The 25829-nt window shown below is 42.5% G+C and overlaps 1 protein-coding gene across 6 annotated transcripts in view; it reads right to left on the minus strand.

Annotated features, from left to right (window-relative positions):
* Window positions 1-25829, minus strand: part of SORCS2 (sortilin related VPS10 domain containing receptor 2) — an 863992-nt gene that overhangs the window by 124640 nt on the left and 713523 nt on the right. For all 6 annotated transcript variants that reach the window (XR_012904391.2, XM_075930786.2, XM_075930785.2 and 3 more), the window contains 3 exons: window positions 18712-18776; window positions 15295-15413; window positions 7916-8005 (listed from right to left, as the gene is read on the minus strand). Coding sequence is in view for 5 of the 6 variants with exons in the window: in XM_075930786.2 (XP_075786901.2) it covers window positions 7916-8005; window positions 15295-15413; window positions 18712-18776 (274 nt within the window). In the remaining variant the exon portion in view is untranslated. The remainder of the gene's footprint in view (window positions 1-7915; window positions 8006-15294; window positions 15414-18711; window positions 18777-25829) is intronic.

Here is a 25829-nt window from a genome sequence, read left to right on the forward strand (position 1 = left end):
TCCATCTCTGGAGATATTTAAGAGTAGGTTAGATAAATGTCTATCAGGGGTGGTCTAGACAGTATTTGGTCCTGCCATGGGGGTAGCGGACTGGACCTTAATGTCCCTTCCAGTCCTAGTATCCTATGATTCTATGATCTGTTGTTTTTTTCTGTACAGACTAACTCAGCTACCTCCTGAAGCTTCTACACACGCTTTGTATGGTATGAGTCAGTCTCCCTCTAGTGACTGAGGCTATGTCTACACTATCAGGTTATTTTGAAATAAGTTATTTCAAAATAATAACTCCCATAATAACTATTTCAAAATAAGTTTATTCCTCTTCACAAACAGGAGTTATTGTTTTGAAACAACAAGCCCATTATTTCAAAATAACAGGCTTGGTAGTGTGGATGCTCGCCTTGTTATTTCTAAATAAAGGGAGTTATTTTGAAATATCTCCTCAGTATAAACATGCCCTGACTCAAATGAGTCTGGGTAATTCTACATTGCAAGCTTCTTTCGAAATAAGCTTTTCCAGAAGATATCTTCCAAAATAGCTTATTTCAAAATAGCATCCATGCTACAGGGAAGCCTCAAAATTAGTCTGAGGCAGGCTCCCCTAATGTGGATGTGTTATCTTGATTTAGAGCACCAGGAAACACTGGGAAGGAATAACTTAAGAATGGCCCTGGTGAGGAGCTATTTTGAGACAGCAGCGGTGTAGCATCCACATACACCCTCTTCCGAAAAAGCTTTTTCAGAAAAGGCCTTATTGCTTGTGGAATGAGGTTTACCAATGTCGGGGAAATCCCTCCGTTATTTCAATTTTATTTCAAAATAATACAATTGCTGTGTGAACGCTGGTATTGTTTTTCCAGAATAACGGCTGTTATTCCAGAAAAATGGTGCAGTGTAAACACACCCTAAAAGCTGTTAATCCTCCAGGATAAAAGAATTTGGCCTTGGCAACAGCAACAGCAGCTTGTGCTATGACGTTCAGGTCCAAGGTCCAATAGCCACAGATGACTGTGGTGTTTTCTATGCATGTAGCCATGATGTGCTGTAAAAAGACATTTCAGGAGGAGCTGGGACTCCTGTGGAGGTAGATTCTACCTTGCCTAACAGGGGCAGTATGTAAAATAGTTGCTCAGTACATGTGACCTTGACTAGAGGCTTACCTCAGTAACTCTAACAGACAGATATGTATTTATAACTAAAGGAGGCTTTTGGCGCTGAAGGTCTTGGGTCAATCCCTGTGGACATCCAAGGAGGCTACATGTATGTGTTACATACACATTTGTGAAATGGATGGCCAAAATTTAACCCAAAATAGCCAAGTCTCTCTCTCTCTCTGGGTGTGTCTAGACTACATGCCTCCGTCGACGGAGGCATGTAGATTAGCCAGATCGGAAGAGGGAAATGAAGCTGCGATTAAAATAATCGCGGCTTCATTTAAATTTAAATGGGTGCCCCGATCTGCCGATCAGCTGTTTGTCGGCAGATCGGGGCAGTCTGGACGCGATGCGCCGACAAAGAAGCCTTTCTTGATCGACACAGGTATGCCTCGTGAAACCAGGTTTACCTGTGTCGATCAAGAAAGGCTTCTTTGTCGGCGCATCGCGTCCAGACTGCCCCGATCTGCCGACAAACAGCTGATTGGCAGATCGGGGCAGCCATTTAAATTTAAATGAAGCCGCGATTATTTTAATCGCGGCTTCATTTCCCTCTTCCGATCTGGCTAATCTACATGCCTCCGTCGACGGAGGCATGTAGTCTAGACACACCCTCTGTGTACAAACCTAAAAAGCCAAGAAGACATCCACTTAAATCATTCTAAGTCTCCAAGGAAAACTCAAGATGTCAAACAACATTTTAAAATTGAGCAGTTTTAAAACATTCACCCTGGTTCCCCATGCAAAATCAGAGCAAAACACATATACACAAGGGAAGGATGTGCAAAAAATTCTCTCCCTAAGACACACATAGGATTTAGTGCTCCAGCATAGCTGTTCCTAGCATTAGACACAAAGACACTGACTTTCAAAAGTGCCAGAAGGTGCTCAACACTGCGCCCCAGCTCTGCCCTAGGCCACTCTCCATTCTACCTCTTCTTTCCCAGTTCTGCCCTCTCCCCCAGGCATGCCATGTCCTCTCTCCCACTGCAACCTCCAGCCTCCTGAATGCTGTCAAACAGCTGATCATACTGGGCGGGTGGCAGGAGAAGGAAGGGGGAGGTGTTGATCCATGGGGCCCACCAGCAGGCAGGCAGCACTGGGAAGTTGAGAAGTTGATGGGGGGCTGCCTGTGGGTGCTCCAAACCTGGAGCGGTCATGAAGTCAGCACCTATGACTAGACAGACTCTCTTTCCCAGCCTGCAGCACTTTATGGTTTGTCCACAATTCCCCTTTGTGTTCCTAACAAGGTTATTGAATCTACCCCAAATGAAACCACTAGCATCTAAGAGTATGTCTACACTACTACTAAGCTAATTCGAAATAACGCATCTATACACAAAAACTACTTTGAAATAGCGTTTTGCTATTTCGAAATAGCACATCCACACTGAGTGGACCCTGAACCGAAGTTAAGGCTAGCCAGAACCAGTGGCCAGCAGGGCATCAGGTTAGGACTTAGTGTGTGGGGCTGCTGCCTGAGGCTAACTGAGCTCCATGCTTGAAGGGACCCTACCCCCACCCCAGACAGACAGTTCTCAGGGTTTCCCGCTTTCTTGTCTACCTCAATGAGGGACAGCAAAGCAGTCCTGTCTTGGAGTGCCCTGAGTGCCTGAACTCGGGACACCACAGCACTCGGCCACATGGAGCCAGAGCTGCCCCTGGTCATGCTGGTCTCCCTGAGGGAGAGCGTCCACCCCGAGGAGCCCTCAGAGCCTCCCCGGTCCTCCCCACTGGGGGCTTGTGCCCCATTCCTCCCACATATCCTTCCACCTACCCCTCTCTAGCCCCCCTTGATGTCAAATAAAATACACGTATGTTCAAAAATAGAAACTGGGTTTATTGAACAAAACTTGCGGGGGCGGGGAGGGATGAACCTCTGGGGAGACTGGGAAAAGGAGGTGGGAGAGGGGAAGAGAGAGTGTGGGAGCGGGGAGGGGGAAACCTGCGAGGAGGGAGCTCGAAGGGGGAAGCAAGGGGAAGAAGGGGGAGGGGAAGCTCAGGGATCAGGGTTGGAGGTCTTGTCAGACCAACTTGACTTTCATGAAAACCTGCTCCTGGGTTCACATGTGGCCTTTGGTGGCCAGGCTGACAGCTATCCTGCCATAGACGGCTGTGTTCCTCCATCTAGTGCATTAAGTGTCCACACAGCACTTAATTCAAAATAGCTATTTTGAATTTGGCGTTATACCTCGTAGAATGAGGTTTAACAAATTCGAATTAAGCGCTCCGCTATTCTGAATTAATTTTGAAATAGTAATTTGTATATATAGACGCTATTAAAGTTAATTCGAAATAACTGTTGTTATTTCGAATTAACTTTGCAGTGTAGACATACCCTAATTTATTTATTCAGTCAAGCCTAGAGAGTCCCTGACAGAATTTAGCATCCAGCAGCACATCAAATAATCCAGACTACAACTGAAGCATATCTAAGAGTATGTCTACACAGCAAAGTTATTTCGGAATAATGGCCATTATTCCGACATAACTATTCAAAATAAATTTGAAATAATGGGTGACATCTGTAAACCTCATTCTACGAAGAATAATGCCTATTCCAAAGTAGCTATTTCGAAATAAGGCTCGTGTAGGCGCTCCACTGCTGCTATTTGGAAATAGTCCTTTGCCAGAGCCATTCTAAGTTATTCCTCCCCAGTGCCTAAATCAAGATAGTGCACCAGGAAGCCTGCCTCAGACTAATTTTGAGGCTTCCCTGCAGTGTAGACATGCTATTTCAAAATCAGATATTCTAGAATAACTATTCCGGAATAGCTAAATTTCAAAACTGATGTGCAGGGTAGACATAGTCTAAATGAGCTATGTTTAAAAGTTTTGTATATATTAAAGACGTAAATGTATAACCTAACCAATAAGCCTGGGCTTAGTGGTTAATGTTCATGGTTACATGCAGGCTCCCAACCCGCTCCTGGGGAGCCAGCTGTATCAGAGGCAGCAGCCAGCTTCCTGGGAGCATGACTGCAGGTAGGAGCTGATAATGCACCAGGAGCCAGCATTGGTGTACACCAGCTTCAAGAGAGCCACTGCCGCCCTGCACTACTCCCTCTAATACAGTTGAGTTTTTCAGCAGTTACACGTCTACATAGTTACCCACATTTTTACATCCCTAATATATATAATATAAGAGATAATACTCACTGGATAATTTCATGCTTTTGGTAAACCATGCGAGTGCCCTATACAGATGACACATAGATGTTAAGGCCAGAAGGGATTATTAGATTTTTTTTTCTAACCTCTTGATTAATACAAGCCAGAGAGTTTAATCAAGTTACTCTTGTATTAAGCCCAATAATTTGTATTTGATTAAAGCATATCTTCCAGAAAGGCATCCAATCATTATCTGAAGACTTAAGGAACTGAAGAATCAATCACTTCCCTTGATAGTCTGTTCAAACGGTTAACCACCCACCCTAATAAATAATTGTGCTTTATTTCTAAGTTGAATTTGTCTAGCTTTAGCTGCCTGTAATCGGTTCTTGTATTGCCTTTGTCTGCTAGATTAAAGAGCAATTTAGTACCCATATTTTCTCCCCATGAACCTACATAGCTACCACCAAGTTACCGATTGATTTTCTTTTAAATAAACTGAGCTCCATAAGTCTCTCACTGTAAAGGATTCCTTCCAAAATTCCTTCCACTAAATAAATTTAGTGGCTCTTTTCTGCATGCCCTCCAAGTTTTCAACATCATTTTTAAAATGAGACCACCAGAACAAACTGCAATATTCCAATACCTGTCTCACCAATGCCATTTATAGAGGTAAAATCACCTTCTTACCCCTACACATTACTTCCCTACTTATACTACCAAAATTCACATCATCCTTTTTTCCACAGCATTTCATTGGGTAGTCATATTCAGTTTGTCCAATATGACCCTTAAATCTTTTTTCAGTCACTGCTCTTCAGAATATATTCTATGGGGGAATGTAGCTAGTTAGTCTGCTTAATTTGTTCCTCAATGTATAACCTTGGATTTATCTGTATGTATTAAGATACATTTTATTTTAATGGGCCCAGATTACCAAGTGATTCAGACAGTCCTGTCCTTATCATTAATTACTGCTTTGACAATCTTGTGGCACTTGAAATAAACAAACAAACAAACAAACAAACAATGTGGTCAAAAATTTTAGATTTTCTTTTAGCCTACCAATTTAAGTAACAAATAGCTGCTGATCGAGTACCAATCCCTGCAGAACTTCACTACAGATAACCCTAATGTATGTTTCTATGTTGAAAACTTTTGAGGTCTATCAGCCAGTTCTAAACTCATTTAATATGAGCATGATTGATAGTGTACTTTGATTTTCAAAACTGAATGGTGTCCAGTACTAAATGCCTTACAAATTCCTCACAAAAATTTAATTGTGTTACATCTGTGCAGTTACCTTTAGCATCTAAACTTGCAAGCTTATCAAAAATGAAATAAGATTTGACAAAGGAGTTCTTAACATCTTTTGGAACTTAGGGTATGTCTACACTACCCCGCTAGTTCAAACTAGCGGGGTAATGTAGGCATACCGTACTTGCAAATGAAGCCCGGGATTTGAATTTCCCGGGCTTCATTTGCATAAGCGGGGAGCCGCCATTTTTAAAACCCCGCTGGTTCGAACCCCGTGCAGCGCGGCTACACGGGGCACGGACTAGGTAGTTCGAACTAGGTTTCCTAGTTCGAACTACCGTTACTCCTCGTGAAATGAGGAGTAACGGTAGTTCGAACTAGGAAGCCTAGTTCGAACTACCTAGTCCGTGCCCCGTGTAGCCGCGCTGCACGGGGTTCGAACCAGCGGGGTTTTAAAAATGGCGGCTCCCCGCTTATGCAAATGAAGCCCGGGAAATTCAAATCTCGGGCTTCATTTGCAAGTGCGGTATGCCTACATTACCCTCCTAGTTCGAACTAGGAGGGTAGTGTAGACATACCCTAAGGATCTTCACCATGCATCTGTTTTATTACGATCAACTTTTATATATTAAAGAAGTCTGCTTCCTGAAATCTTTAAATATACTAAATTTCCTGGAAGCAGATGGAATAATATTTCACGCTTGTCTAGGTCTATTTAGCGAAAGACCTAAAAAAATTTACAAATATTGATTGGTTAGGCTCACAACCCCCTTGTTATGTTGGCATATATAAGTTGAGGAGGTAGTTGGGCTAATCATGTCCACAATGCAGCAAACTAGATATCATAGCAGAAACACTGCTTCACTAGTGGAGGTTCTTGAACAGGCTTTGAGGGATAAGAGGAAGAGGCTCCCTCTTCCCCACCATGTATACCTCCCTGCATTAAAATCCTGGCCTGATAATCAGCATAACTAATAATGAATAATAGAAGCAAGCACAAAGAAATAAAAACAATCAACCAAAAGCTTAGTTTGATTGATGTGCTGAGACACTGCAATCAATGTTCCTTGAATTATACAGCAAACTGTGAAATTTATTTGAGAAATATTGTTTCTGTCAACACTTTCACTCATTTATTTCATGTGTAATAAGGCTTAAATTCTGTGACTCTGTAAATTATACTTTGATTTTTTGCATGCTTAGAATTTTATATTCTCTCTCTTGTTGCTTTCCTAATTACATGTTTACCCAGGAGACCACAAAGGCTACTTTGGATGCCATTCCAAACACTCAAAATATATATTATGTATATGAGTTCGATACATTTTTTACCTTGGTTATGCTTTTTATTCTTTTTTTTTAAAATAGTTATACCCAGAGAAGAAGGGGGCTACAGGTTCCTATTAAAACAGTATCTTAGGGATTATTAGGTGCTGTGTTGTATATTTAAAATTAATAAACTACAGCACACTGCTATATTAGAAAACATAGAATAAAACAGAATAGACATGCATCTGACGAAGTGGGTCTTTGCCCACGAAAGCTTATGCTCCTACACTTCAGTTAGTCTATAAGGTGCCACAGGACTCCTCGTCGCTTTTATAGAATAAAAAGAATCATTTGAGTTATTTTTTGCTTTAAAATGAAAGGAACAGGGAAATTCCATACAGCTTGAACAATAAGGTAGTACATACTTCATCAAGAAAATTAAGAGATAAAACCTCACATTTAACCAAGTTATTCCGTTAAGGGATTGCAGCTATTCCAGCTATTTATACATATATGGAGCATACTGTGTGTACTGCAAAACCTCAGTTACGTCAGAAAGACTGTATGCAAATAATATATGTCTGTATTTTATTATCAGTGTGCTATGCAAATACAGAAAGCCTTGCCCTTAGAAAAACACATCAGAGTGCAGAATTTTCTCAGTTAGCTTTGCCAACCTTAACACTTCGATGGGACTACAGAATATCTTGGGATTCTTGGTGACAGGAAACATGGATCAGCTGGTAAAATACCCTTATACTTCCATTTGTGTTTCTAGCACAAAGACACCATATGACATTAAACTGCAATTGTTTCTTGAAAGATTACTTACTATCACCACATTACAATTGGCCTGGTAGCAGTGAATGTTATTGTGATAACAAATGACAAGTTAGCCTCAGCTCTTCATTCTTATGAGTTGTAATGAAAGATACTATACTTCAAAGATGCATATTAAAGCAATAGAACAACAACACACCTCAGGGAGAATTCAGAAATCCTTATGGAAGCAAAAATAAAGAAAATAGTGAAGATTAAAAGGCACAGAAAAAAGCCTACTTCAGGTCAAAAGTGGAATGAAGACAGGGAAAAAATGGAAAGAAAAATAAGTTGTGCGGACTTACCTTCGGTAATGCATATTTTGGTAGCTTCATCTGAACAAAATCCTTTCGACGGTAAGAGACATAATATTTGGTCTGATTTCCTGATGTTGTCTATCCAAAGAAACAAAGGGGATACAAGGATTAGTCTGGCAGTAAGCCCAAGCATCCATAAAGGCAGAAATCAGGTTTTTTTCTGTCACAATTTAAATATACATGCAATATTAGTACCGGATTGTATTAATTTCTGTCGTTTCCACTATCACAGTATTCCTGGGCATTCCTGTAGAAGTGATACTGCAGACTGCTGATAAAAGAGCATGCAGAGTTTGCTCTCAGCCAACAATAGGGAGTAACATATAGTTATGTCACCCCAGAAATGGACAACATGTTCCAACAATCATAATTTCCTCCCTTGTTCTGGTCTATATTGGTACAGGCAGTCCCCGGGTTATGTACAAGATAGGGACTGTAGGTTTGTTCTTAAGTTGAATCTGTATGTAAGTCGGAACTGGCGTCCAGATTCAGACACTGCTGAAACTGACCGCCAGTTCTGACTTACATACAGAATCAACTTAAGAACCCCAGGCGTCCCCAAGTCAGCTGCTGCTGAAACTGATCAGCAGCTGATTCCAGGAAGCCCGGGGCAGAGCAACTCTGCCTGGGGCTTTCTGTAGTCAGCGCTGGTCAGTTTCAGCAGCGGCTGACTTGGGGACGCCTGGGGCAGAGCAGCTGGGGTGCTGCTGGGTTGCTCCAGTAGCGCCGCTCCTCGGTGCTACTGGACCAACCCAGCAGCACCCCATCTACTCTGCCCCAGGCGTCCTGATTCAGCCGCTGCTGAAACTGACCAGCAGCGGCTGAATCAGGACCTGGGGCAGAGCAGCTGGGGTGCTGCCGGGTTGGTCCAGTAGCGCCCAGAGCGGCGCTGCAGGACCAATCGGCAGCGCCGCAGCTGCTCTGCCCCAGAGTCCAAAACAAAAGCCTGGTCTGCTGGGGGCGGGGGTGAGCACACTAGCTGCGCTCCCCCCCCCCCAGCAGACCAGGGACACGGGGAGCAGAGCCGCAGCCGCGGGGGGGTCCCGTGCCTCTGAGGCTTTGCCAGAGCAAAGCCTCAGAGGCGCGGGGGAACCGCCGCTGCTGCCGCTTCAGTCCGGGTGCCTGTGGTCTGCTGGGGGACGGTCCCCAGCAGACCACAGGCACCCGGACTGAAGCCGCAGCCGCGGGGGGGTCCCGCGCCTCTGAGGCTTTGGCAGAGCAAAGCCTCAGAGGCGCGGGGGAACCGCCGCTGCTGCCTCTTCAGTCTCCTCTGTGCTATCTCAGTTCTGCTGGCTGGTGCACTCGGACTCCATTCTTTCCTCATCCCTGGTCTATCCCCACTAGTGTCTCTCTCTCTGTGGGCAGCTCATTCTTCTGCCCTCATAACATGCTGCATGAAAACGTAAGGCAAGAGAGTTTTAACCTAGAGAGGGACAGGAGGATATAAACTGGCAGTGAATACTAGCATCTTTTAAAAGCTTGTTAGCAATGTAGTTGTGGTCATGTTGATCCCAGGATATGAGAGAGATAAGATAGGTGAAGTAATATCATTTACTGGACCAACTTCTGATGGTGGAAAGCACAAGCTTTCAAGCTTCACAGTGCTCTTCTTCAGGTTTTGGGAAAGTAACCAGAGTGTCTGAGCTAAATATAAGATGGGACAAATTGTTAAGCATTAGAGGTCCACAAAATTGTCTCGGGGGAGACCACTCAAAATAGAGTAGGCAATAAAAAATTAGCAGTGGGGTGTAGTAAAATTGTAAGAAGTCAAAAAGCTAGTGTGTTTGTTGAGTCCATGATTTTTGGTGACTAACAGAGTTATGAATTTAAGTTTCCAGACTTGCCTTTTGAAAATGTTGTCCGTGTTTCCTTTGAGGATGAGGACTGAAAGTGATCTCCTATACAGCAAATGTGAACAACTTATGATTACCTGTCTGTTCCAACTGTATAACACTCAGGTTACCAAATCCAGACTAGAAGAGGAGCTCTGTGAAGACTAAAAGCTTGTTTCTTCCTCCAACAAAAACTAACGCAATAAAAGATACTACCTCATCTGCCTTGTCTCTCTTTTAAAACTGCTATTCTAAGTGCACTAATCAAACAGAACACAAGAAGCTGGATAAATCATAATGTCAGCTTTAGATAAAGCATTCTGTATCCCTATATCAGACAAGCATTTTCTAGTTATCAATCATTCTCTAACACAAATGTCCTAGAACTGCTATGGGGGTAACAATGAAACAATTTAACCTAGCGGTGCAGTAGTGATTTTGAAAATAGGTTAACTGTACCCTATAGATCTCATTCTAGCTCCATCTATACTGGTGACATTCACTTGGTTTGGATATAGACCTTTTACCTCCATAAAAAGGGCATAACTGAACTCTATGTAAACAATTCAGGTACCCTGAAAATATTTCCACCCAAAAGAAAAGAAACCACTAGCAGTTAATGAATGGAAAAATTAGCATGACCACCTTTTCCCCTTAATGTTATAACAGCCATATTAGTACTGAAAACCTTTCCTTTCCTTGCAGTTACTAGAATAACAACAGAAGTGTCTTTTTCAAAGTAGCAACATATTTGTGTAGAGTACTGATGGATTAAAACAACTAGGTGACTGGGTGTTCCCTTTGTACCATTCTATCATGGATTTAGGGCAGTTCCTTCACTGAGTAACCTGATACATTTCCACTGAAATCTATGGTGTTCCACCAAATTATGCTAGCAGAGAATTCAGCTCGTAATAAATATTTCACATTTTCCAAAACACTCCTCAGCAACAATGATTAGCACCACTGGCTTCTCCCAGGAGACAATAGCAATGTAGCCACTGACTCTAGATTTATGAAAAGTTATTATTTTATAAATTAACAAACTGATTAAAAAATATAACATTAAAATATACAAAATTCTCCTCTGGTTTATTACCATACCAAAAAAAGCCCTTTTATAGGTCAGCAGCACTAAGATACTAAATTTTGTGCTTTTAGTTAGAAGATATACGTAGCATGCCCAGCCTTGTCTTAGCTACTTGTCTTTTGCATAGAGACAGGTACGATCATGCATCTAGAGAAGGCTGGGATCCTTTATTTAGTCCCAGGCATTGAACAATTATTCAGGCCCTCCCTTTTCTTCCCTTTCAGACTCTATCCTCTCCTTTTGTAGAGGGATGGATATCCTGAATCAATGTAATAATGTTACACATCTGACATAGCCACCTCCATTGTGGCAGGGAAAAGGCTTTTAAATACGGTTTCCTATTTATCAGAAAATATGTGGCAATTTCTACTTCAAGTTCTCAAACAAAGCTTGATTAATACAGAAGAAAATCTTTATTGCCATAGTAGAAGCTGGATTAAAAGATGAATGTGCAGTGAACCTTTCTTTCTGGGCTCAGTCTTCTCTACCTCAGCTTTCTCAGAAAGGATATCCCCCAGAGCACAGGGAGGGATGATGGATAAAAATATCACAATACAGAAGGCAGCTAGTGAGGCAATGTAAGTCCTTATGGAATGCTTTGGTCCTATTCGTAGACGGTACACTGAAAAGCTAAGTTTTGATGTATTTTTCAAAACAAACTCCTAGGACTAACTGCTGGGGATTTTACTCATACAAAACACCCATTTAAATCAGTTGGAGTTTGCTGTAGTTGAAGCTAATTGAGGACCCTGGGAGTTGGCCCTACAGCATCACATATTTAATTACACGTTTAAAAAAAATGAATTGGCTTAAAGAACAAACTATGCTGAAACATGCAAATTCGACCTTTGCTTGATAAAAATAGAACTGCTGCGTGACCACAGATCTATCCACCTGAATATTTTAAATGTAATAATGAACTGAACACTGGCATCATTTTTACACTTCTTTCCCATCCATCTCCTTTTTATTGGCATAAAAAATGTGAAGCTTTTAAGAATGTGATTTGTTAACTAAGAGATAAAACTAAACACCTCCCATTTGCATTTATTTTTGTTAAATACTAGTTTTATTAATTGTAACAGTAAATGTAGACATCCTGGTGTAACAGTTTGAATCAGGGAGATACACCTGATAGTGTCTAGTCCAAGCATGGCATGACTTTCCTCATTACACAAAAGCTACTTCCTTGACTGTGGTAATCTGGCAACAGCTTTATGTTCTGTGCTTTATAATTGCAATATCATCAGTGTATCTGATGCCCTGGGAGACATTCATTTGGTTTCCTCTCCAAATATTGGTCCCTAACTCCATGAAAACTGGAAGTGCTACACGTGGCAGCACATTGTATTTATTAATTACTAGCCAATTAGCCCATCATAAGACGGGATTTTCAGGTCTCTCCTCCACGTTGGTCTTCTCTCCTGAGCCTCTGGTCTCTCACTCCATGTCTCTTTCTTTTTCTCTTCTCCTCCAACTGCCTCCCTCCTCTCTCTCAGCTCTCCTCCGCCTTCTGTCTCTCTCTCTATCTCTTCTCCCTCACCTGCCTCTCACTCTCTCTCCGCTCTTCTCTGTCTCCGTTGGGGATGCACACTCATCCAGGTCCCCCCTTTGCCTCCCGCCGCAGTGACTTCTGCGCCACTTAGCCGGGCCGCTGCGTGGGAGCAAGCAGCACAAACGGCCTCTCTCTCTCTTCTCCTCCTACTGCCTCACCCTCTCTCTTTCTCTCAGCGCTCGTCTGCCTCCTGCCTCTCTCTCCATCTCCCTTTCTCTTCTTCCCCTCCTGCCTCTCACTCTGTTTCTGTTCTCCTCCTCCTGCTGCATCTCTCTCACTCTCTCTCTCTTGCTGTCCTCCGCCTCCTTCATTCTCCTCTCTGTTTCCTCCACGTCCTCTGTGTCTGCTCCGCTTTCTTCCTTTTGAATCCAGCGCCCTTTCCTGACATCAGAGACGCACGCTCATCCAGGCCCCACCCCCTGGCTGTTCCCTCTGGGTGGCGCTGTTGCCTCCCACCATGGTGCTCGGCTGACTTCAGCGCCACTCAGCCGGGCCACCACGTGGCAGCAAGTGGCGCAAGCAGCCGTTTGGGGTCTGCGTTCCCCATGCAGCATGGGGGTGCTGCATGAGGAGCGCGAAGCCCAAACGGCCACTGTGCTGCTTGCTCCTGCACGGCGGCTCGGCTGAGTGGCGCAGAAGTCAGCTCAGTGCCATGGCGGGAGGCAACAGCGCCACCCAGAGGGAACAGCCAGCATTTCAGCATTACAGAGTTACAGACATTTGGCTACTATATATATGATTATTATTATTATTGTGTTTATGTGTGGTAACAGCAATGATGTGTTAGGTGCTTTCTAGACACTGAAGAAAGAATGGTTCCTTTCCTGAAAAACCCACAATCTAGGCCCATGTCTATACCAGGTGAGTTTTACAGTGATCCAGTGAGCGAAAGACACCATATTAATGTGATTTCCCACAAATACTATGAAAGGAAACACTGAAAGAATCTATTCCTCCCATGGAGTAAGGGCACCTCGCATTCACTATCATCGATAATGGCCAGTTCATCAGAAGATGAGATTCCACACCAAGTTTGTTGGTAGTGGTTTTCTGTTACCTTTCAATTTACAGTGGGTAGGTTTCAACTCATTTCTATGTTGTTCAGATCAGAACAACACTGCTTACAAATGTGTACTCTCCTAAAATAACACTGGTGTTTGACAAGGAAACAGCCTGTGTCATACTGAGCATAGTAGTCTGGAAGTACACATTGAGAGAGGCACTTTTCACCATCTAGTAACTGTGAAATGGATTTTAAAACATGCCTCGTGGGAGCTACCTTTGAGTGCAATGGCTGCCTCCCATGCATGGTTTGGGCTGGCAAATGCCAAATTTAATTCAAAATTTCCTTTCCAACTGCATTTTGTAGTTGGTTTGTGGTGATAAATATTTCATGTCATGTGCGCCTCCAGGCTATGTCTAGACTGCAAGCCTCTTTTGAAAAAGAGCGTCTAGACTGCAAGCAGTACTTTCGAAAAAGCAAGCCGCTTTTTCGAATGAAAGCAGCGAGTGAGTCTGGATGCTCTCTTTCTAAAAAGCCCTGTTGGCATTCAAGAACGCCTTTTTTCGAAAGAGCACTTTTGAAAAAAGGCGTTCTTCCTCGTGAAATGAGATTTACCGCCGTCGAAAGAAAAGCCACGTTCTTTCGATTTAATTTCAAAAGAACTCGGTTGCAGTCTAGACATAGGTGAAGTTTTTTCAAAAAAAGGCTACTTTTTTTGGAAAAACCCCTGAGTCTGGACCCAGCCCCAGACTGCAGGTCTCAGCAACATGGATGACAGTTTCTTTGTTCCTGTACTGATGTATTCCCCTGAAAGAAATAGGCCACAAGGGAAAAAAAGCTGTGGAAAAGCCAATCTAATGTACCCCAAGGCTGTGGAGCTGAGAGATCTCTTCTAATATCACCTAGTAAAAACAATATTGCTTTCCTGTAGGCGACAAAGCAAGCAGACTATAACAAATTGGGGCTAAAATGTGGCATTTTGCTACAGAACTGAGTAGGGGGCAGTGCACAGAAACACTACCCTATGAGGAATTTGGGGATGACTGGGGAGGAATCCTTCTCCAAATAGCTTGTAGTAGGAATGCAAAGGCTGCTCCATTCTCTGGGAGAGTGTTGGCTGTTCCCTCCAGCATTTCTGTCCTGCACTGGGGACAGACTCATGTTATCATCAGCTGTTGTGCCAAGCTCACACATAGACTAACTGGGAGGGAGAGGAGGTAGGTGGCCTCCTGCCATATTGCTGCTTCCCAGATCCTGTGGCTGCTAATGGATGAAACAGCCCCAATGTAACTTGGAGAAACCTGAAGGCTAGTCTAAACTACACCACTGGAGTGGTTCTAAAGAGACACTGGGGTCACTCCACCAGCCAACACCGGCCACAGTGCTATTTGTTCCAGAGCCATTCCCAACATCCTGGCTACATAAGCAGCTGAGGATCAAAAAACTGGCTACAATGTCAATTCAACATATACAAATACCCACGGCTGTCACTCAGCCAGCTTTCTGCCTGCTTTGTGCTGTAAAATCAGTGAAAAGAAACTAGAACAAAGCCTGAGAATTTGACTGCAAATACTAAATACTTCCTAATTTACACTAGCATTAACAGGAATTAGCCCATAGAGTCCAACCTAAATCTTGGCAAAGCTAGTGTCATCTAAATGAAATGATAAATCAAACTCCAAAGGTGATATGAGCCCAAGATTTGTGTTGGGTTAAAATGCATCATCTTTCATAAGAACCGTGGAATGTCTTATATATGAAGACTCATAATCTACTTCTAGACTGTGTTAGGTTTCTTTGTTTTCTTATGCTATTGTTTTGCTGTGTGGCTTATTTTTCCCAATTCTGAATTTAACACTGGCCTGTGTCTGCAGTAAGTGACATTACCTGGAGGAATATGTAGTCATCTTGCACAGTCAAGGAATCCCGGTCGATGCTGCCAGCAAACTGGACTGTCAGTGTTTTATCAGAGCAATTCTGAATCTGACAGGTGATGTAGCGATAACCTGAGGGTAGAGGGAGAAACATTTTACAAGGGTTTCAAAGACAGAGAAGCAAACATCTTGAAATTCTGTTTGTGTAGGGGAAGCACAACATTCATCAGTATAGTCATCTATAAAATAATTACACCTACCCTCACACTGAAACCTTTTAACTGCCAAAGTTCTAGATGCACATTAACTACTGAATCCTCACCTCTCTTCTCAGAGGTAAAAAGGAATTTGCCTCATTTCATGGTGAGAAAAACTGAGGCCCAGAAAGAGTAAGGAACAGATGATGTTATAATTCCTAGTAAATGTTTTAGGATTTTCCTTGCAGATTAAAACATCTATTTGAAGGGTAAATGGCCTACATAAAAAGCCTATGCTGATTTTCACCAGCTGAGGCTATGACTCATAGTATTTGCACTGGCCCACAATATTTGGCCCTAATCACTTTTTCTTCTTCACAGAATGAGTCACCCAAGATGGGGTGCTGAGTGGGACTGGTAGCAATCCGTTCCCATCTAATGAATGGAGCAAAGTGCTCCCACCTACTATGTATATCAACCTGCTATGGAACAGAACTCCTCTTATGGTGGAGCCTTGCACATTCTTGTCCCACGTTAGGGCTCTGTGCACTGCGCACAGTCAGACCAGTCCTACAGGATTTGCCCATAACTATAAGGGAAATTTCTGTCTCCCAAGCCTGAGATAAGAACACTATACATCATTTCGCTTCCAGCAGAGTCTGAATCAGCAAAACTTTACCACTCGTCTGTTTCATCATTCCTGCAGTGTGAGAAGAAACTTATCTCCTATGACCCCCTTTGTCTTGATTTTTTTAGAGAAGGTCCAAATCAGAACATGAAATCCAAACAGTGCCAGACTTTTGGGACTGTTTTAAAATCTGGACCAGGATCTGAAGCTGCAGGACTCCACACTCTACTGCTTATCTCCAAACCATCTTCACAAGGAAATTGGAGCAAACACAGCAAAGTGCCTTCAACATTTCTTTAGTTATTCATAATTCACATGGACAAGCATGAAACCACTAAGGCCTCTAATCTAATAAAGGTACAAAGAGCTTCATCCTGCTTCCATTGATGTCAATTGCCAAATGTCTGTTGACCTCAACAAGGCCAAATAAAGCACTAAAGGACTCAGCCAGGAAATAAATGCATGTAAGAGAACAGTGTTCTTTTCTCAGATTCTTCTTTAGAAAATAAGTAAAACACACAAATTACTTGTGATGGTGCACTGAGGGAATCATACCAAATACACGTGGTTGAGCTTTCTCATTGAACTTAAGCAAATAGGTGATAAAATATCATTACACTGATGTTGTTTAATTAATAGCTATATTGCAGATGAGTTATAAAATCAAGAACCAAACATAATAGGTCCTGCTCTTGCCCCCTTTAAGTTTTGGAGAAATTTGTATTCCAAACCTATATGTGGACATGAATTTTGCAAATGGCCACTCTCTATATAGCCTTGATGGCGAATGGAATAGAGAGCCAAAACGCATAGCGTAATTCATATCTAATTAAAAAAAATACCAAGGGACAACTCCCTGACCCTTTTCTTCTAACTGTGGAGAGCCGCGGGTAAAATGGAAATTATTTCATCAGGCAAGTGGAGGTAAGAGAAAGTCTACCAGAAAAAAAAAAGCCAGCACTTCACAGAACCACTCTGAAATATTTTAAGAATCCATTAATCTAATAATAGGAATTATCACCACACAGCAATTTGAGGGTAGGGTTGGATGGAGGAGGAGTGAAGTCATGACAATGGATCTCCTGCCACATGTAAGCCTGACTGGCCACTGTCTTCTGAAGAACAGCTGCAGGGGCAAGAGAGGCTGATGTTGCATCAGGGGAGCGCTGCTCTTTCATTGAAATCCTAACAATATTCTTCTGAATGAATTCGAAATGTCCTTCCATCCAGCTCTTATGAATCTCCCCTCAGTAAGCCAACCTCCTATTCAGGAATTCATTGGGACCTGCAATTGCTCTGAGCTTTTGTGATCTCTGACCACCTGGATTTAGGAGCTGAACTTTAGGTACCAGATTCTTAGGGGTTGGTTTTAATTTTTCTTAGTGGTAAATGTAGGGGTATGGAGAAAGAGCTATCATGTTGAGAAAGGTTAAGTTATACACCCTTTACAATGTGTTTGTCAGCTAGGATGATCATCCACACAACTAAACCATCTTTCAAAGGTACTATTCCTAAGAAGGCAGCCACATTCCTAAGAAGACAGCCTCCAAAAACCAGCACACTTTGGTCCAGCAACATTGGGGGTCAGGCAGGACTACGGGTGCTCCTGGACCAGAAAACGTGGAGCCAAATGGCAGAAGAGCCAGAGGGGATGGGGCAACAAAGTCAGTAGCCTGGCTGTGAGCAGTGTGGAATGAGGGCCTGAGCCTCGCAGCAATCTCCAGCATCCCACAGCATCGTGGGGCCAAGGTCCGGGAGCACCGGGCTGAGGTCGGAGCCCCTAGGCAGTGCAGGGCCAGAGTCTCCTGGCAGCCCCCTGAAGTGTGGGGATGGGACCAGAGTCCCTTAGCTACTTCCTGGAGTACAGAGCTCCAGGGCTGGAGCTCCGCAGATGCTCCTGGATGTGCAGGGCCAGAGCCCTGTGGCAGGAGCTGGAGCATGTGCTGCCCAGGGAGCTGGCAGCAGCTAGGTAAGCAGCCCAGCAAGGCTTGGGGGCTGGAGGAGGCAGGATGCCTGCTGGAGAAGCCTACCAGCAGCAGGCAATGGGCTTGAAGGCCAGCGGCTGGAGACCTCCCCTGGTCCGGAAAATTTTCTTGTCTGGGATTGGTCAGGTCCCGATGGTGCCAGACCAGGGAGGTCCAACCTGTAATAACTTGTTTGTTTGTTTTAAAAAAACTATGCTGAATGTATAACACAAGGATTTTCTTGGAGAAGACTTAATTCAGTGGAACTGACATATGCAAGGATTCACTCTAGCAGACACTTACCCAACACTACATTGCACTGCCAGCTGTATTTGCAAATCGGGAAAAAATGTTCAACGTTTAAGTGCCAGAACAAATTGCACTATTAATGGGCTTTTTCACTGGAGCATAGCATCTTGACTTCAATTTATTTCAGAGTGGAAAACAAGTACATTTTAAATCATACTACATTTTTATATATCAGGACAGTTTTGCTGAATATATATAAACAGAGCAAGAATCTGACATGTGGAAAATGTTTCTTCCCACTGTTTTACAAATGAATACAAAAAGTATTCTTTAGAATCAAAAGAAATAGCCATAGACCAGGGTATCAACTGCTAAAACTTTCATTAGCATACCTCCACTGGGGTCCTGGATTTCCATATGAACCAAATCAGGGTCTCTGTCAATTCCAGCAACGGCCCTGAGAACATAATATAATTAAGTTATCTTGGGTCTGCTACAGGCATAATAAGTACATGGATAGAAAAATAGAAAGATTTTGTATGACACTGTTCCCACATCCTATTTGGACATTTAAAATAAATCCCATTTATAATTTTAGATTACTAACATTTTGATGGAAATCAGACATTTCTTGTTCTCGGTATTATGCTTTGCTTTTTCTGTTTTTACTAGAATCTCCATTATTGGAACACACATACAACCAGGATATACAATAAGTTCAACTGGGGAAAGGGACAGAAATCAGTGGGGAACAGTAAATAACACTCTGTCATTCTGTGGTAATCCCAATTTAATCCTTTCCTAATTTTATAATTATACAGTACTTAATGTTAGCACATCCTCTTTTACAACTATCTCTGACATTAGTGACCGGAGGAAAGATATATTACTAAGAAATGTGCAGAGTTATTTTTGTATTAGAAATCTTCTAATCCTGACAGAGCCACTGTCAGTTATACACGTGCACTGGAACTATAGATTCTATTTTGACAAAGCAATTTAAAAATGAGGAACAATTTTCAGAGGGAAATCCTGAGAATGAAATTTAGTTGGAACTCAAAGGATATTTTAACTTATAAAACTTATAAAAAAAATTACAGAGATATCCAGACTGATTCCCTCAGAATAGATCCAGCATCAGATTGGTTCAGTCAAACGCTGATTTTTAGCCCTCAGAACTTTTATCATAATCCAGGATTAGAAAATGAAATGGTCGTATTTCTGCCTCTTACATTATTTGCAAGGAAGATTCTGTTAGGAAAATTTTGGGGACAATTCTGATGACCCTAAACCCAGCAAAGCAGAATCCAATTCACACTCCCACATCTGCAGTGGCTTTTTCAAGGCCAACCCTAGTAAAATAAAAGAGCCCATAAAATCAGCAGACATGACAAAGACAAAGAGAGAAAATAAATGGACTAAGAAAGTGCAATTTAGATTTTTTTTTAAACCCACTAAAATACGTAAAGCAAATGATGACTTTGAAATGGTTAGTAACAATAAAGAGCAATAAAGGACATTTTATTTTGAACAGACATAATTGTTTAATGACTGATTGATTAGAGGCATTGATGGGATTGTCTTAAGGCTAAAGATTAAGGATCAGAGGCAGTATGATGGAGTGTATCTACCTCGGACCAGGGTTAACTCTGCTTTGCAGGATGAGGAAGCCCCACATCTCTGAGTTTGCTGACATGCTCAGCCTGTAGGCACAGTATAAAAGGAAGCAGAACAGCTCAGTCTGGGCAGCCTGCTGAGGTGGTAGGATGCAAACTGCAGACTCTTTCCAGTGAACTGCTACAGGCTCCAACTATAGAGCCATGGCATGCAGAGCAACAGATGGACTCCAGGCTGCCTGATGAAGAGATAGCACTGGAGGGAGCTATGCCAGCTGAGGAGCCCAGAGACCTGCAGAACCATGGAGCATTGCGAAGGGAGAAAGGGTAGAAAGCAACCCAGGGACTTCTCTGGTAAGTGAATTGGGGCACCAGTCAGTGCGTTCTGGGAGGATTCCTGCTGACTCAGCAGTGAGCACTCTCCCACCCCCATCAGCACTGGACTGGAACTCCCATACCTCCGAGTGGCACACAACTTCCCCAAAAGGGCAATAGGCTACACAATCCCAAAGAAGTGGGCTACTCTATTGACTCCAGCCATTAGGCCATGCTGTCCTGGGAGGAAGGGTTTTTCAGTGATTCCAGCCATTAGGCCATATGGCCTTAGAAGGAAGGGCTGCTTAGCCACTCCGGCCACTAAGCCGCACTGCCCTGGGAGGTAGGGTTGCTCAGCAGCTCTGGCCATTAAGTCACACTGCCCCGGGAGGAAGTGCTGCTTTATTGATATTTGATAGCCAGGGTCACAAATGAAGGGTTAACTGGTGCTATACAGTTTTTTCCTTTTTCTCGGGTGAAGTGACCTCTACTCCTGTAAAAAGGCTGTACCTACTCTGCAACAAGCAGATTAAGGTTTCCTGTGGTCCTGGGTCAAAGCAAGTTGGTGAGGGGGAGCCCTCTGTACTCCTATGGCCTGTGGTCCTGCCTTTGTTCTGCTCCTTCAAACTGTAGCCTTGCCGCAGCTCCAGCACTTTCTGCCTCATCCCTGGGGCCCACCCTGCTCCACCCAGGGTCCTCCCATTTCACCTCTCCCTCTGTACCCCCCACAACATGTATGCTCCTTTCTGCCCCTCCTCCTCCCGAGACCTCAGGACCAGAGAATTTTTGTCCCTGTGCCACTGCCCTGGGGGACACAGGGGGAGTGAGAGTTCCTCCAGTCCCAGGGCTGCAGGAAGGATCCAGGTGCTGGGGCTTCTCCTGCTATCCCCTGAGCTTCTTTGGGGGATCAGCATCAGGTCACAAGGTCTCCTCCCCTTCCCACCTGCTTAGCACTTCTGCAGGAGTACAGGGCTCGGAGCTTACCTGTACTTCTGCCAGGAACAGGGTCAAGAAGTGCTGGGGGCTTCCCTGCCAGCTGCAGCTTCTGCTGGGGATAGGGTCAGAAGCTGCTGGTTGGAGGCTTTCCTAGCTGCCTCATGGTTTCTGCTAAGGATGGAGTTAGGTGGTGCTGGAGCTCCCCTTCTCCCATGACTTCTACTGGGGAAGTCCCACCTGGTGGCCTGGGATTTTTTCAGCAGATCTTTTCTGAGGTCTCCCAGTTGGCTTGGGTATAGGCCTAGTCATCCCAGTGGCTAATCCGCCACTGGCCAAACTGTAACTGGCTACTCCAGGAGTGTGCAAACCATAGGGAAGGCATAAAAAGCCATTTCGCCCCTGTACATCAACTAGAAACAACTGCAAGGCCTGGTTCCTCCTAATACCCTATGGGGGGAAAAAACAACCTGTGGAGAGAACAGGGCCCTCTTCCTGGTAAGCCAGTCAGCAAGGCTAGCCAGATGTGCAGGGTCAGTTTGCTGCATTCCTTGAAGAAGCACATAGTGGACATGGTTTGAATGTCCCCTGTGTGCAGGAGAAAGAATTCTACGTTCCTGACTAGAATTACACCAACTTGCTCTCAATGGACGTTAATGGTTATAAATAAACAATTGAGTCCTAAAAGCGCTATTGTAAATAGAAAGTGTTCATCTGTGTGCAGAGGATCAGCCCAAGGTCAATGCACCACTTCAATCCCACTTAAGTCCTCTAAGTAGGATTGGTATGAGGACAAGGTTAGTATGCACTAAAATGGCGTGGAGGAGAAAATGTGGCAAGAGAAGTGAGTGGAGATGCTGTTGAGTCCTTCAAAGATGCAGATCAAAAGTTTGACCTCTTCATGGCAAAAGAAAGGTAGTGTGACACTCACAACTAGACTATGATTTGGTAATGTGCATGTAGATGATACCCATCCCTCAGACAATGTGTGTTGGGAATAGGTGGAGCCTTGACTCCACTACACAATGTGCTAGCTAGAATACATGAAGCAACATGGTAGTATGCCAGCAGCAGATTAGTAGCCCCATCCACAGAGATGAGAGAAGCAGGGAGGGAACCGTGCTTCTGAAGTGACAAGTTCTCCTCTGAATTGCTCCAGGATGATGCAAACTACATTCTGACTCATATGCAGGCTTTGTAGAAAAGCCATAAGAATAAGGGAAATAACGATCAGATGAACTGATGAGAAGGATATTTGCAGTAGCATTTTGGCCAAAACTAACGGGGAGAGAAATGAGAAGTGGAAACTGGAAATAAGACAAAGCAGGAAACTGCTAGATTACAAATGAGCAGTGTTGTCTTCGAGTCGTCATTGTCAAGTCCAAGTTATGTCTCAAGTCACTACAGTTCAAGTCTCAAGTCAAGTCTCGAGTCCATAAAGTCACTTTCGAGTCAAGTCCCAAGTCGTGTCTCAAGTCTTAATTTAAAAAATGTCAAGTCACTTTTGTACAAGCCATCAATATCGGCATTTTCGGACAATTTTTTCACCAAGTCAATTTAACAAAATTCGAAAGTCTCAAGTTGAGTCTCAAGTCACAAACAATGAACCCCAGTTGAGTCTCAAGTCGAGTCACCAAAGGCAACTTAAGTTGGACTCGAGTTCAAGTCGTGGGACTCGAGTCAACAACTCTGCAAATGAGTAAAATCTTGCTTTTATGGAGAAATCGGTCTGCATAATGCAAAGTCTATTGTGGTATTTTGTGGACAATATCCTAAATCAGAGAAGCTATTAAACCTACAGAATGGCTTAAACTGAGGCATTGTGAATGGCGGGGAGATCTTCAATTTCTTTTACAGCATGGAACATATCTATCTAGTTATATGTAATATGTCAAATCAGCCACAATAGCTCAACAGCTATATTTTAGGGAAGAAGAATGTTGTTTGCTGAATATTTTACTTTTTGCACTTGACCCCATACAGCCGAGCAACAAACTTGCAGAAACTTTCAGCTGAAATTTTCAAAAGCTGAGATGGAGAGACCACTGTCATAAATAATGCAAAGATTTTCTTTTTGGGGTTCACTTTAAATAGCCTTTCGTATCCATAATTTATCACTAGTGGTTTCATAAACATAGATTGAGATGTCTGTCAATAGTTTTAAGCTTTTCATACTTCTAATATCCCAGACTTAACAATGATCCCCTGAAAACTTTATTCCTCACAACGGCACAGCAGTGGCAAAAGTCAAGTATGAATCTGTGCAGTATATTTTTGTTTCCATTGTAACATACTAGAGTGAGAGGCTGCAACTGATCTCTTATAAATGTGGAATGGGCTGACATTTAGTCCCAGAAGCTCTCTTCCCTCTAAAAAATTTATTTGAACAGAAATTAGAAGTTTGGTGGATTTTTTTTAAAGTTCTTTGGGGCTAACTAACGCATATGTGGGGTTTTTTTTCTGGTTCAGATGTTTTTCTTGTATTCTTCCATTACAATCATTTTCCGTAACTTATCCATAAGTCTCTTGAATGTGGACTTGATCCTATTGATAGTCAAAAATGAAACAGGCAAGTTAGCTAAAAACCTTATTCATGTACAGACAATACATGTTTTTATATGTAAACTCTGTTTCACATTATTACAGTTTGGTAAGATACATAAAGAAAAAATGCCAGCTGAGACAAGTTTAATTCAGCATGAAGAGAGGGGCCTCCTTTTTGGCTCATCTGGTAAAAGCATTACTTTTAAACCACTAGAGTCTAGAGTAGATTTGAGTCTCAGCTACACTAATATATGCTAATATCACCCAAAGTATGGGATGACACAAAGGTGAGGCGTGGATAGATTTCTGAATTGTTCTTTAGCTTTCTTTTTTTTTAAATTCAGTCTCAGTAGTTATTCTGTAGTTATGGGAGCAAAGAACATCTGCAAAACATGAATTACATATCACCAATGCACTGAGTTTGCAGACAGCCGGAAACAATAACTGTGAAGTATGAACTGCTTCCTTCATTTAAATAACTCACAGGCCAGCCATGCTTTAAATGCTAACATTGTTAACAATTTCACTAGTCCTCACTGAATTTAACAAAGGAGATACAGTATTAGATGTGACGATTTACACAAACATTTGAAAATTCTATGTCCGTGTTTATATATACATTTGGAAGGAGTAGCCTTTTATCAGTAAATATTGATTTCACTGTACATACACGTCAATAAAAATATTTCCCTGCACAAATAGGCAAAATTAGAAAATGCTGCTTAAAAACTTATTCACGATTGCTAATGTTATTTGCTTTGTGTGTTTCAATATGTGATGTTTACAATATGTGTTTTAATGGTTATAAAGCATTAACTTTTTGAATCTCATCATCTTTGGTCATTGCCTAATTATTGTCTGACCCTCCCCCTCACCATACTTTCCCAAACTGTGAACATTTATATTGATACAAATTTAAAAATGCTTAAATTAACCATATATTACCCACTGAAATGATAAAAAGTAGTTATTTGTCTAGAATCTACCCAGCTAAGTTAGAAGATATTACCATTTCTGTGGGACGTTTATACTCAAATATAGGCAAAGTTATTATTGATACACAAGCAATATTATTCTAGCTGGCTGAGGAATGCCCACACATCCAGTCATACATATTACTGGTACCAAGTGCATAACTGATATCAGCAGTGTGCCGCGCATGGTGGATCTTTGGAGTACATGGTCGAAGGTGTGGCCCACACTCCTTGACATTACCTTAGACTACTCTTTCTGCAACCCTGGAAAATCTATGGAGTGTGGACTCCATAGAGCCAGATTTTCAACTGGCTTGTACTTTGTGGAGCATGGCTGTCTGAAAACATTCCATCAATTTGGGTTTTCAATGAAGCAAACATTTTCTCAAGGTGCCTGCTTTCCTTGAACATTTTTATTTTTTAGTTCCATACCAAAAAAATAAAAATAAATAAAATAGAGACTTCAAACATTTTCAGTTTTCATCAGTCGTCAGCTAAAAAATTCTCAATTTTTGGCAGTTTTCAGTCAAAGATAGTTTGGTATTTGGTTGCTAGCAGCTGACTTAGGAGAGGACTTAATTTGTTGATGAAAATACAAAAATTTTCACTGAAAATTTTGACCTTTTTTGTTTTGTGTGAAATTTTCCATGAGGGGAGTGGTAGAGGACATTAATCGTACCAGACAGCTAAACAATAAGGTAAGGGAAGAGCTATTTATACTAAAGGACAATGTTGGCACAGGAACAAGTGGCTTTAAACTGCCAATGAGCAATGTTAGGGTGGAAATGTGAAGTAGTTTTCTAACCATCAGAGGAAGTTCTGAATAAACTTCCTAATGGGAGTAGTGGGGCAAGAAACATACCTAGTCTGAAAATGGAGTTTGGTAATTATATAAAAGGGCTTATATTGTAGGGTCACTTGTAATAGTAGGGCGCTGGACTTCATGACCCAGGTGATCTTATCCAGTCCTAAATTCTTATTTTTTTATCTCCCAACCAATTGTATTGCGGAGTTGTGCATACCTGTAGCAAATGTGTATAAAAGTACCAGTCTGATCTGGTAGTGGCTTATCCCAACTGTACAAGACTGTAAATCACTAAACAAGCTGCAAATCAGGGATAAATCAGT

The sequence above is a fragment of the Pelodiscus sinensis genome, chromosome 4 (assembly GCF_052426305.1).
Source record: "Pelodiscus sinensis isolate ZL-2025 chromosome 4, ASM5242630v1, whole genome shotgun sequence".
NCBI classification, from domain to species: domain Eukaryota; kingdom Metazoa; phylum Chordata; order Testudines; family Trionychidae; genus Pelodiscus; species Pelodiscus sinensis.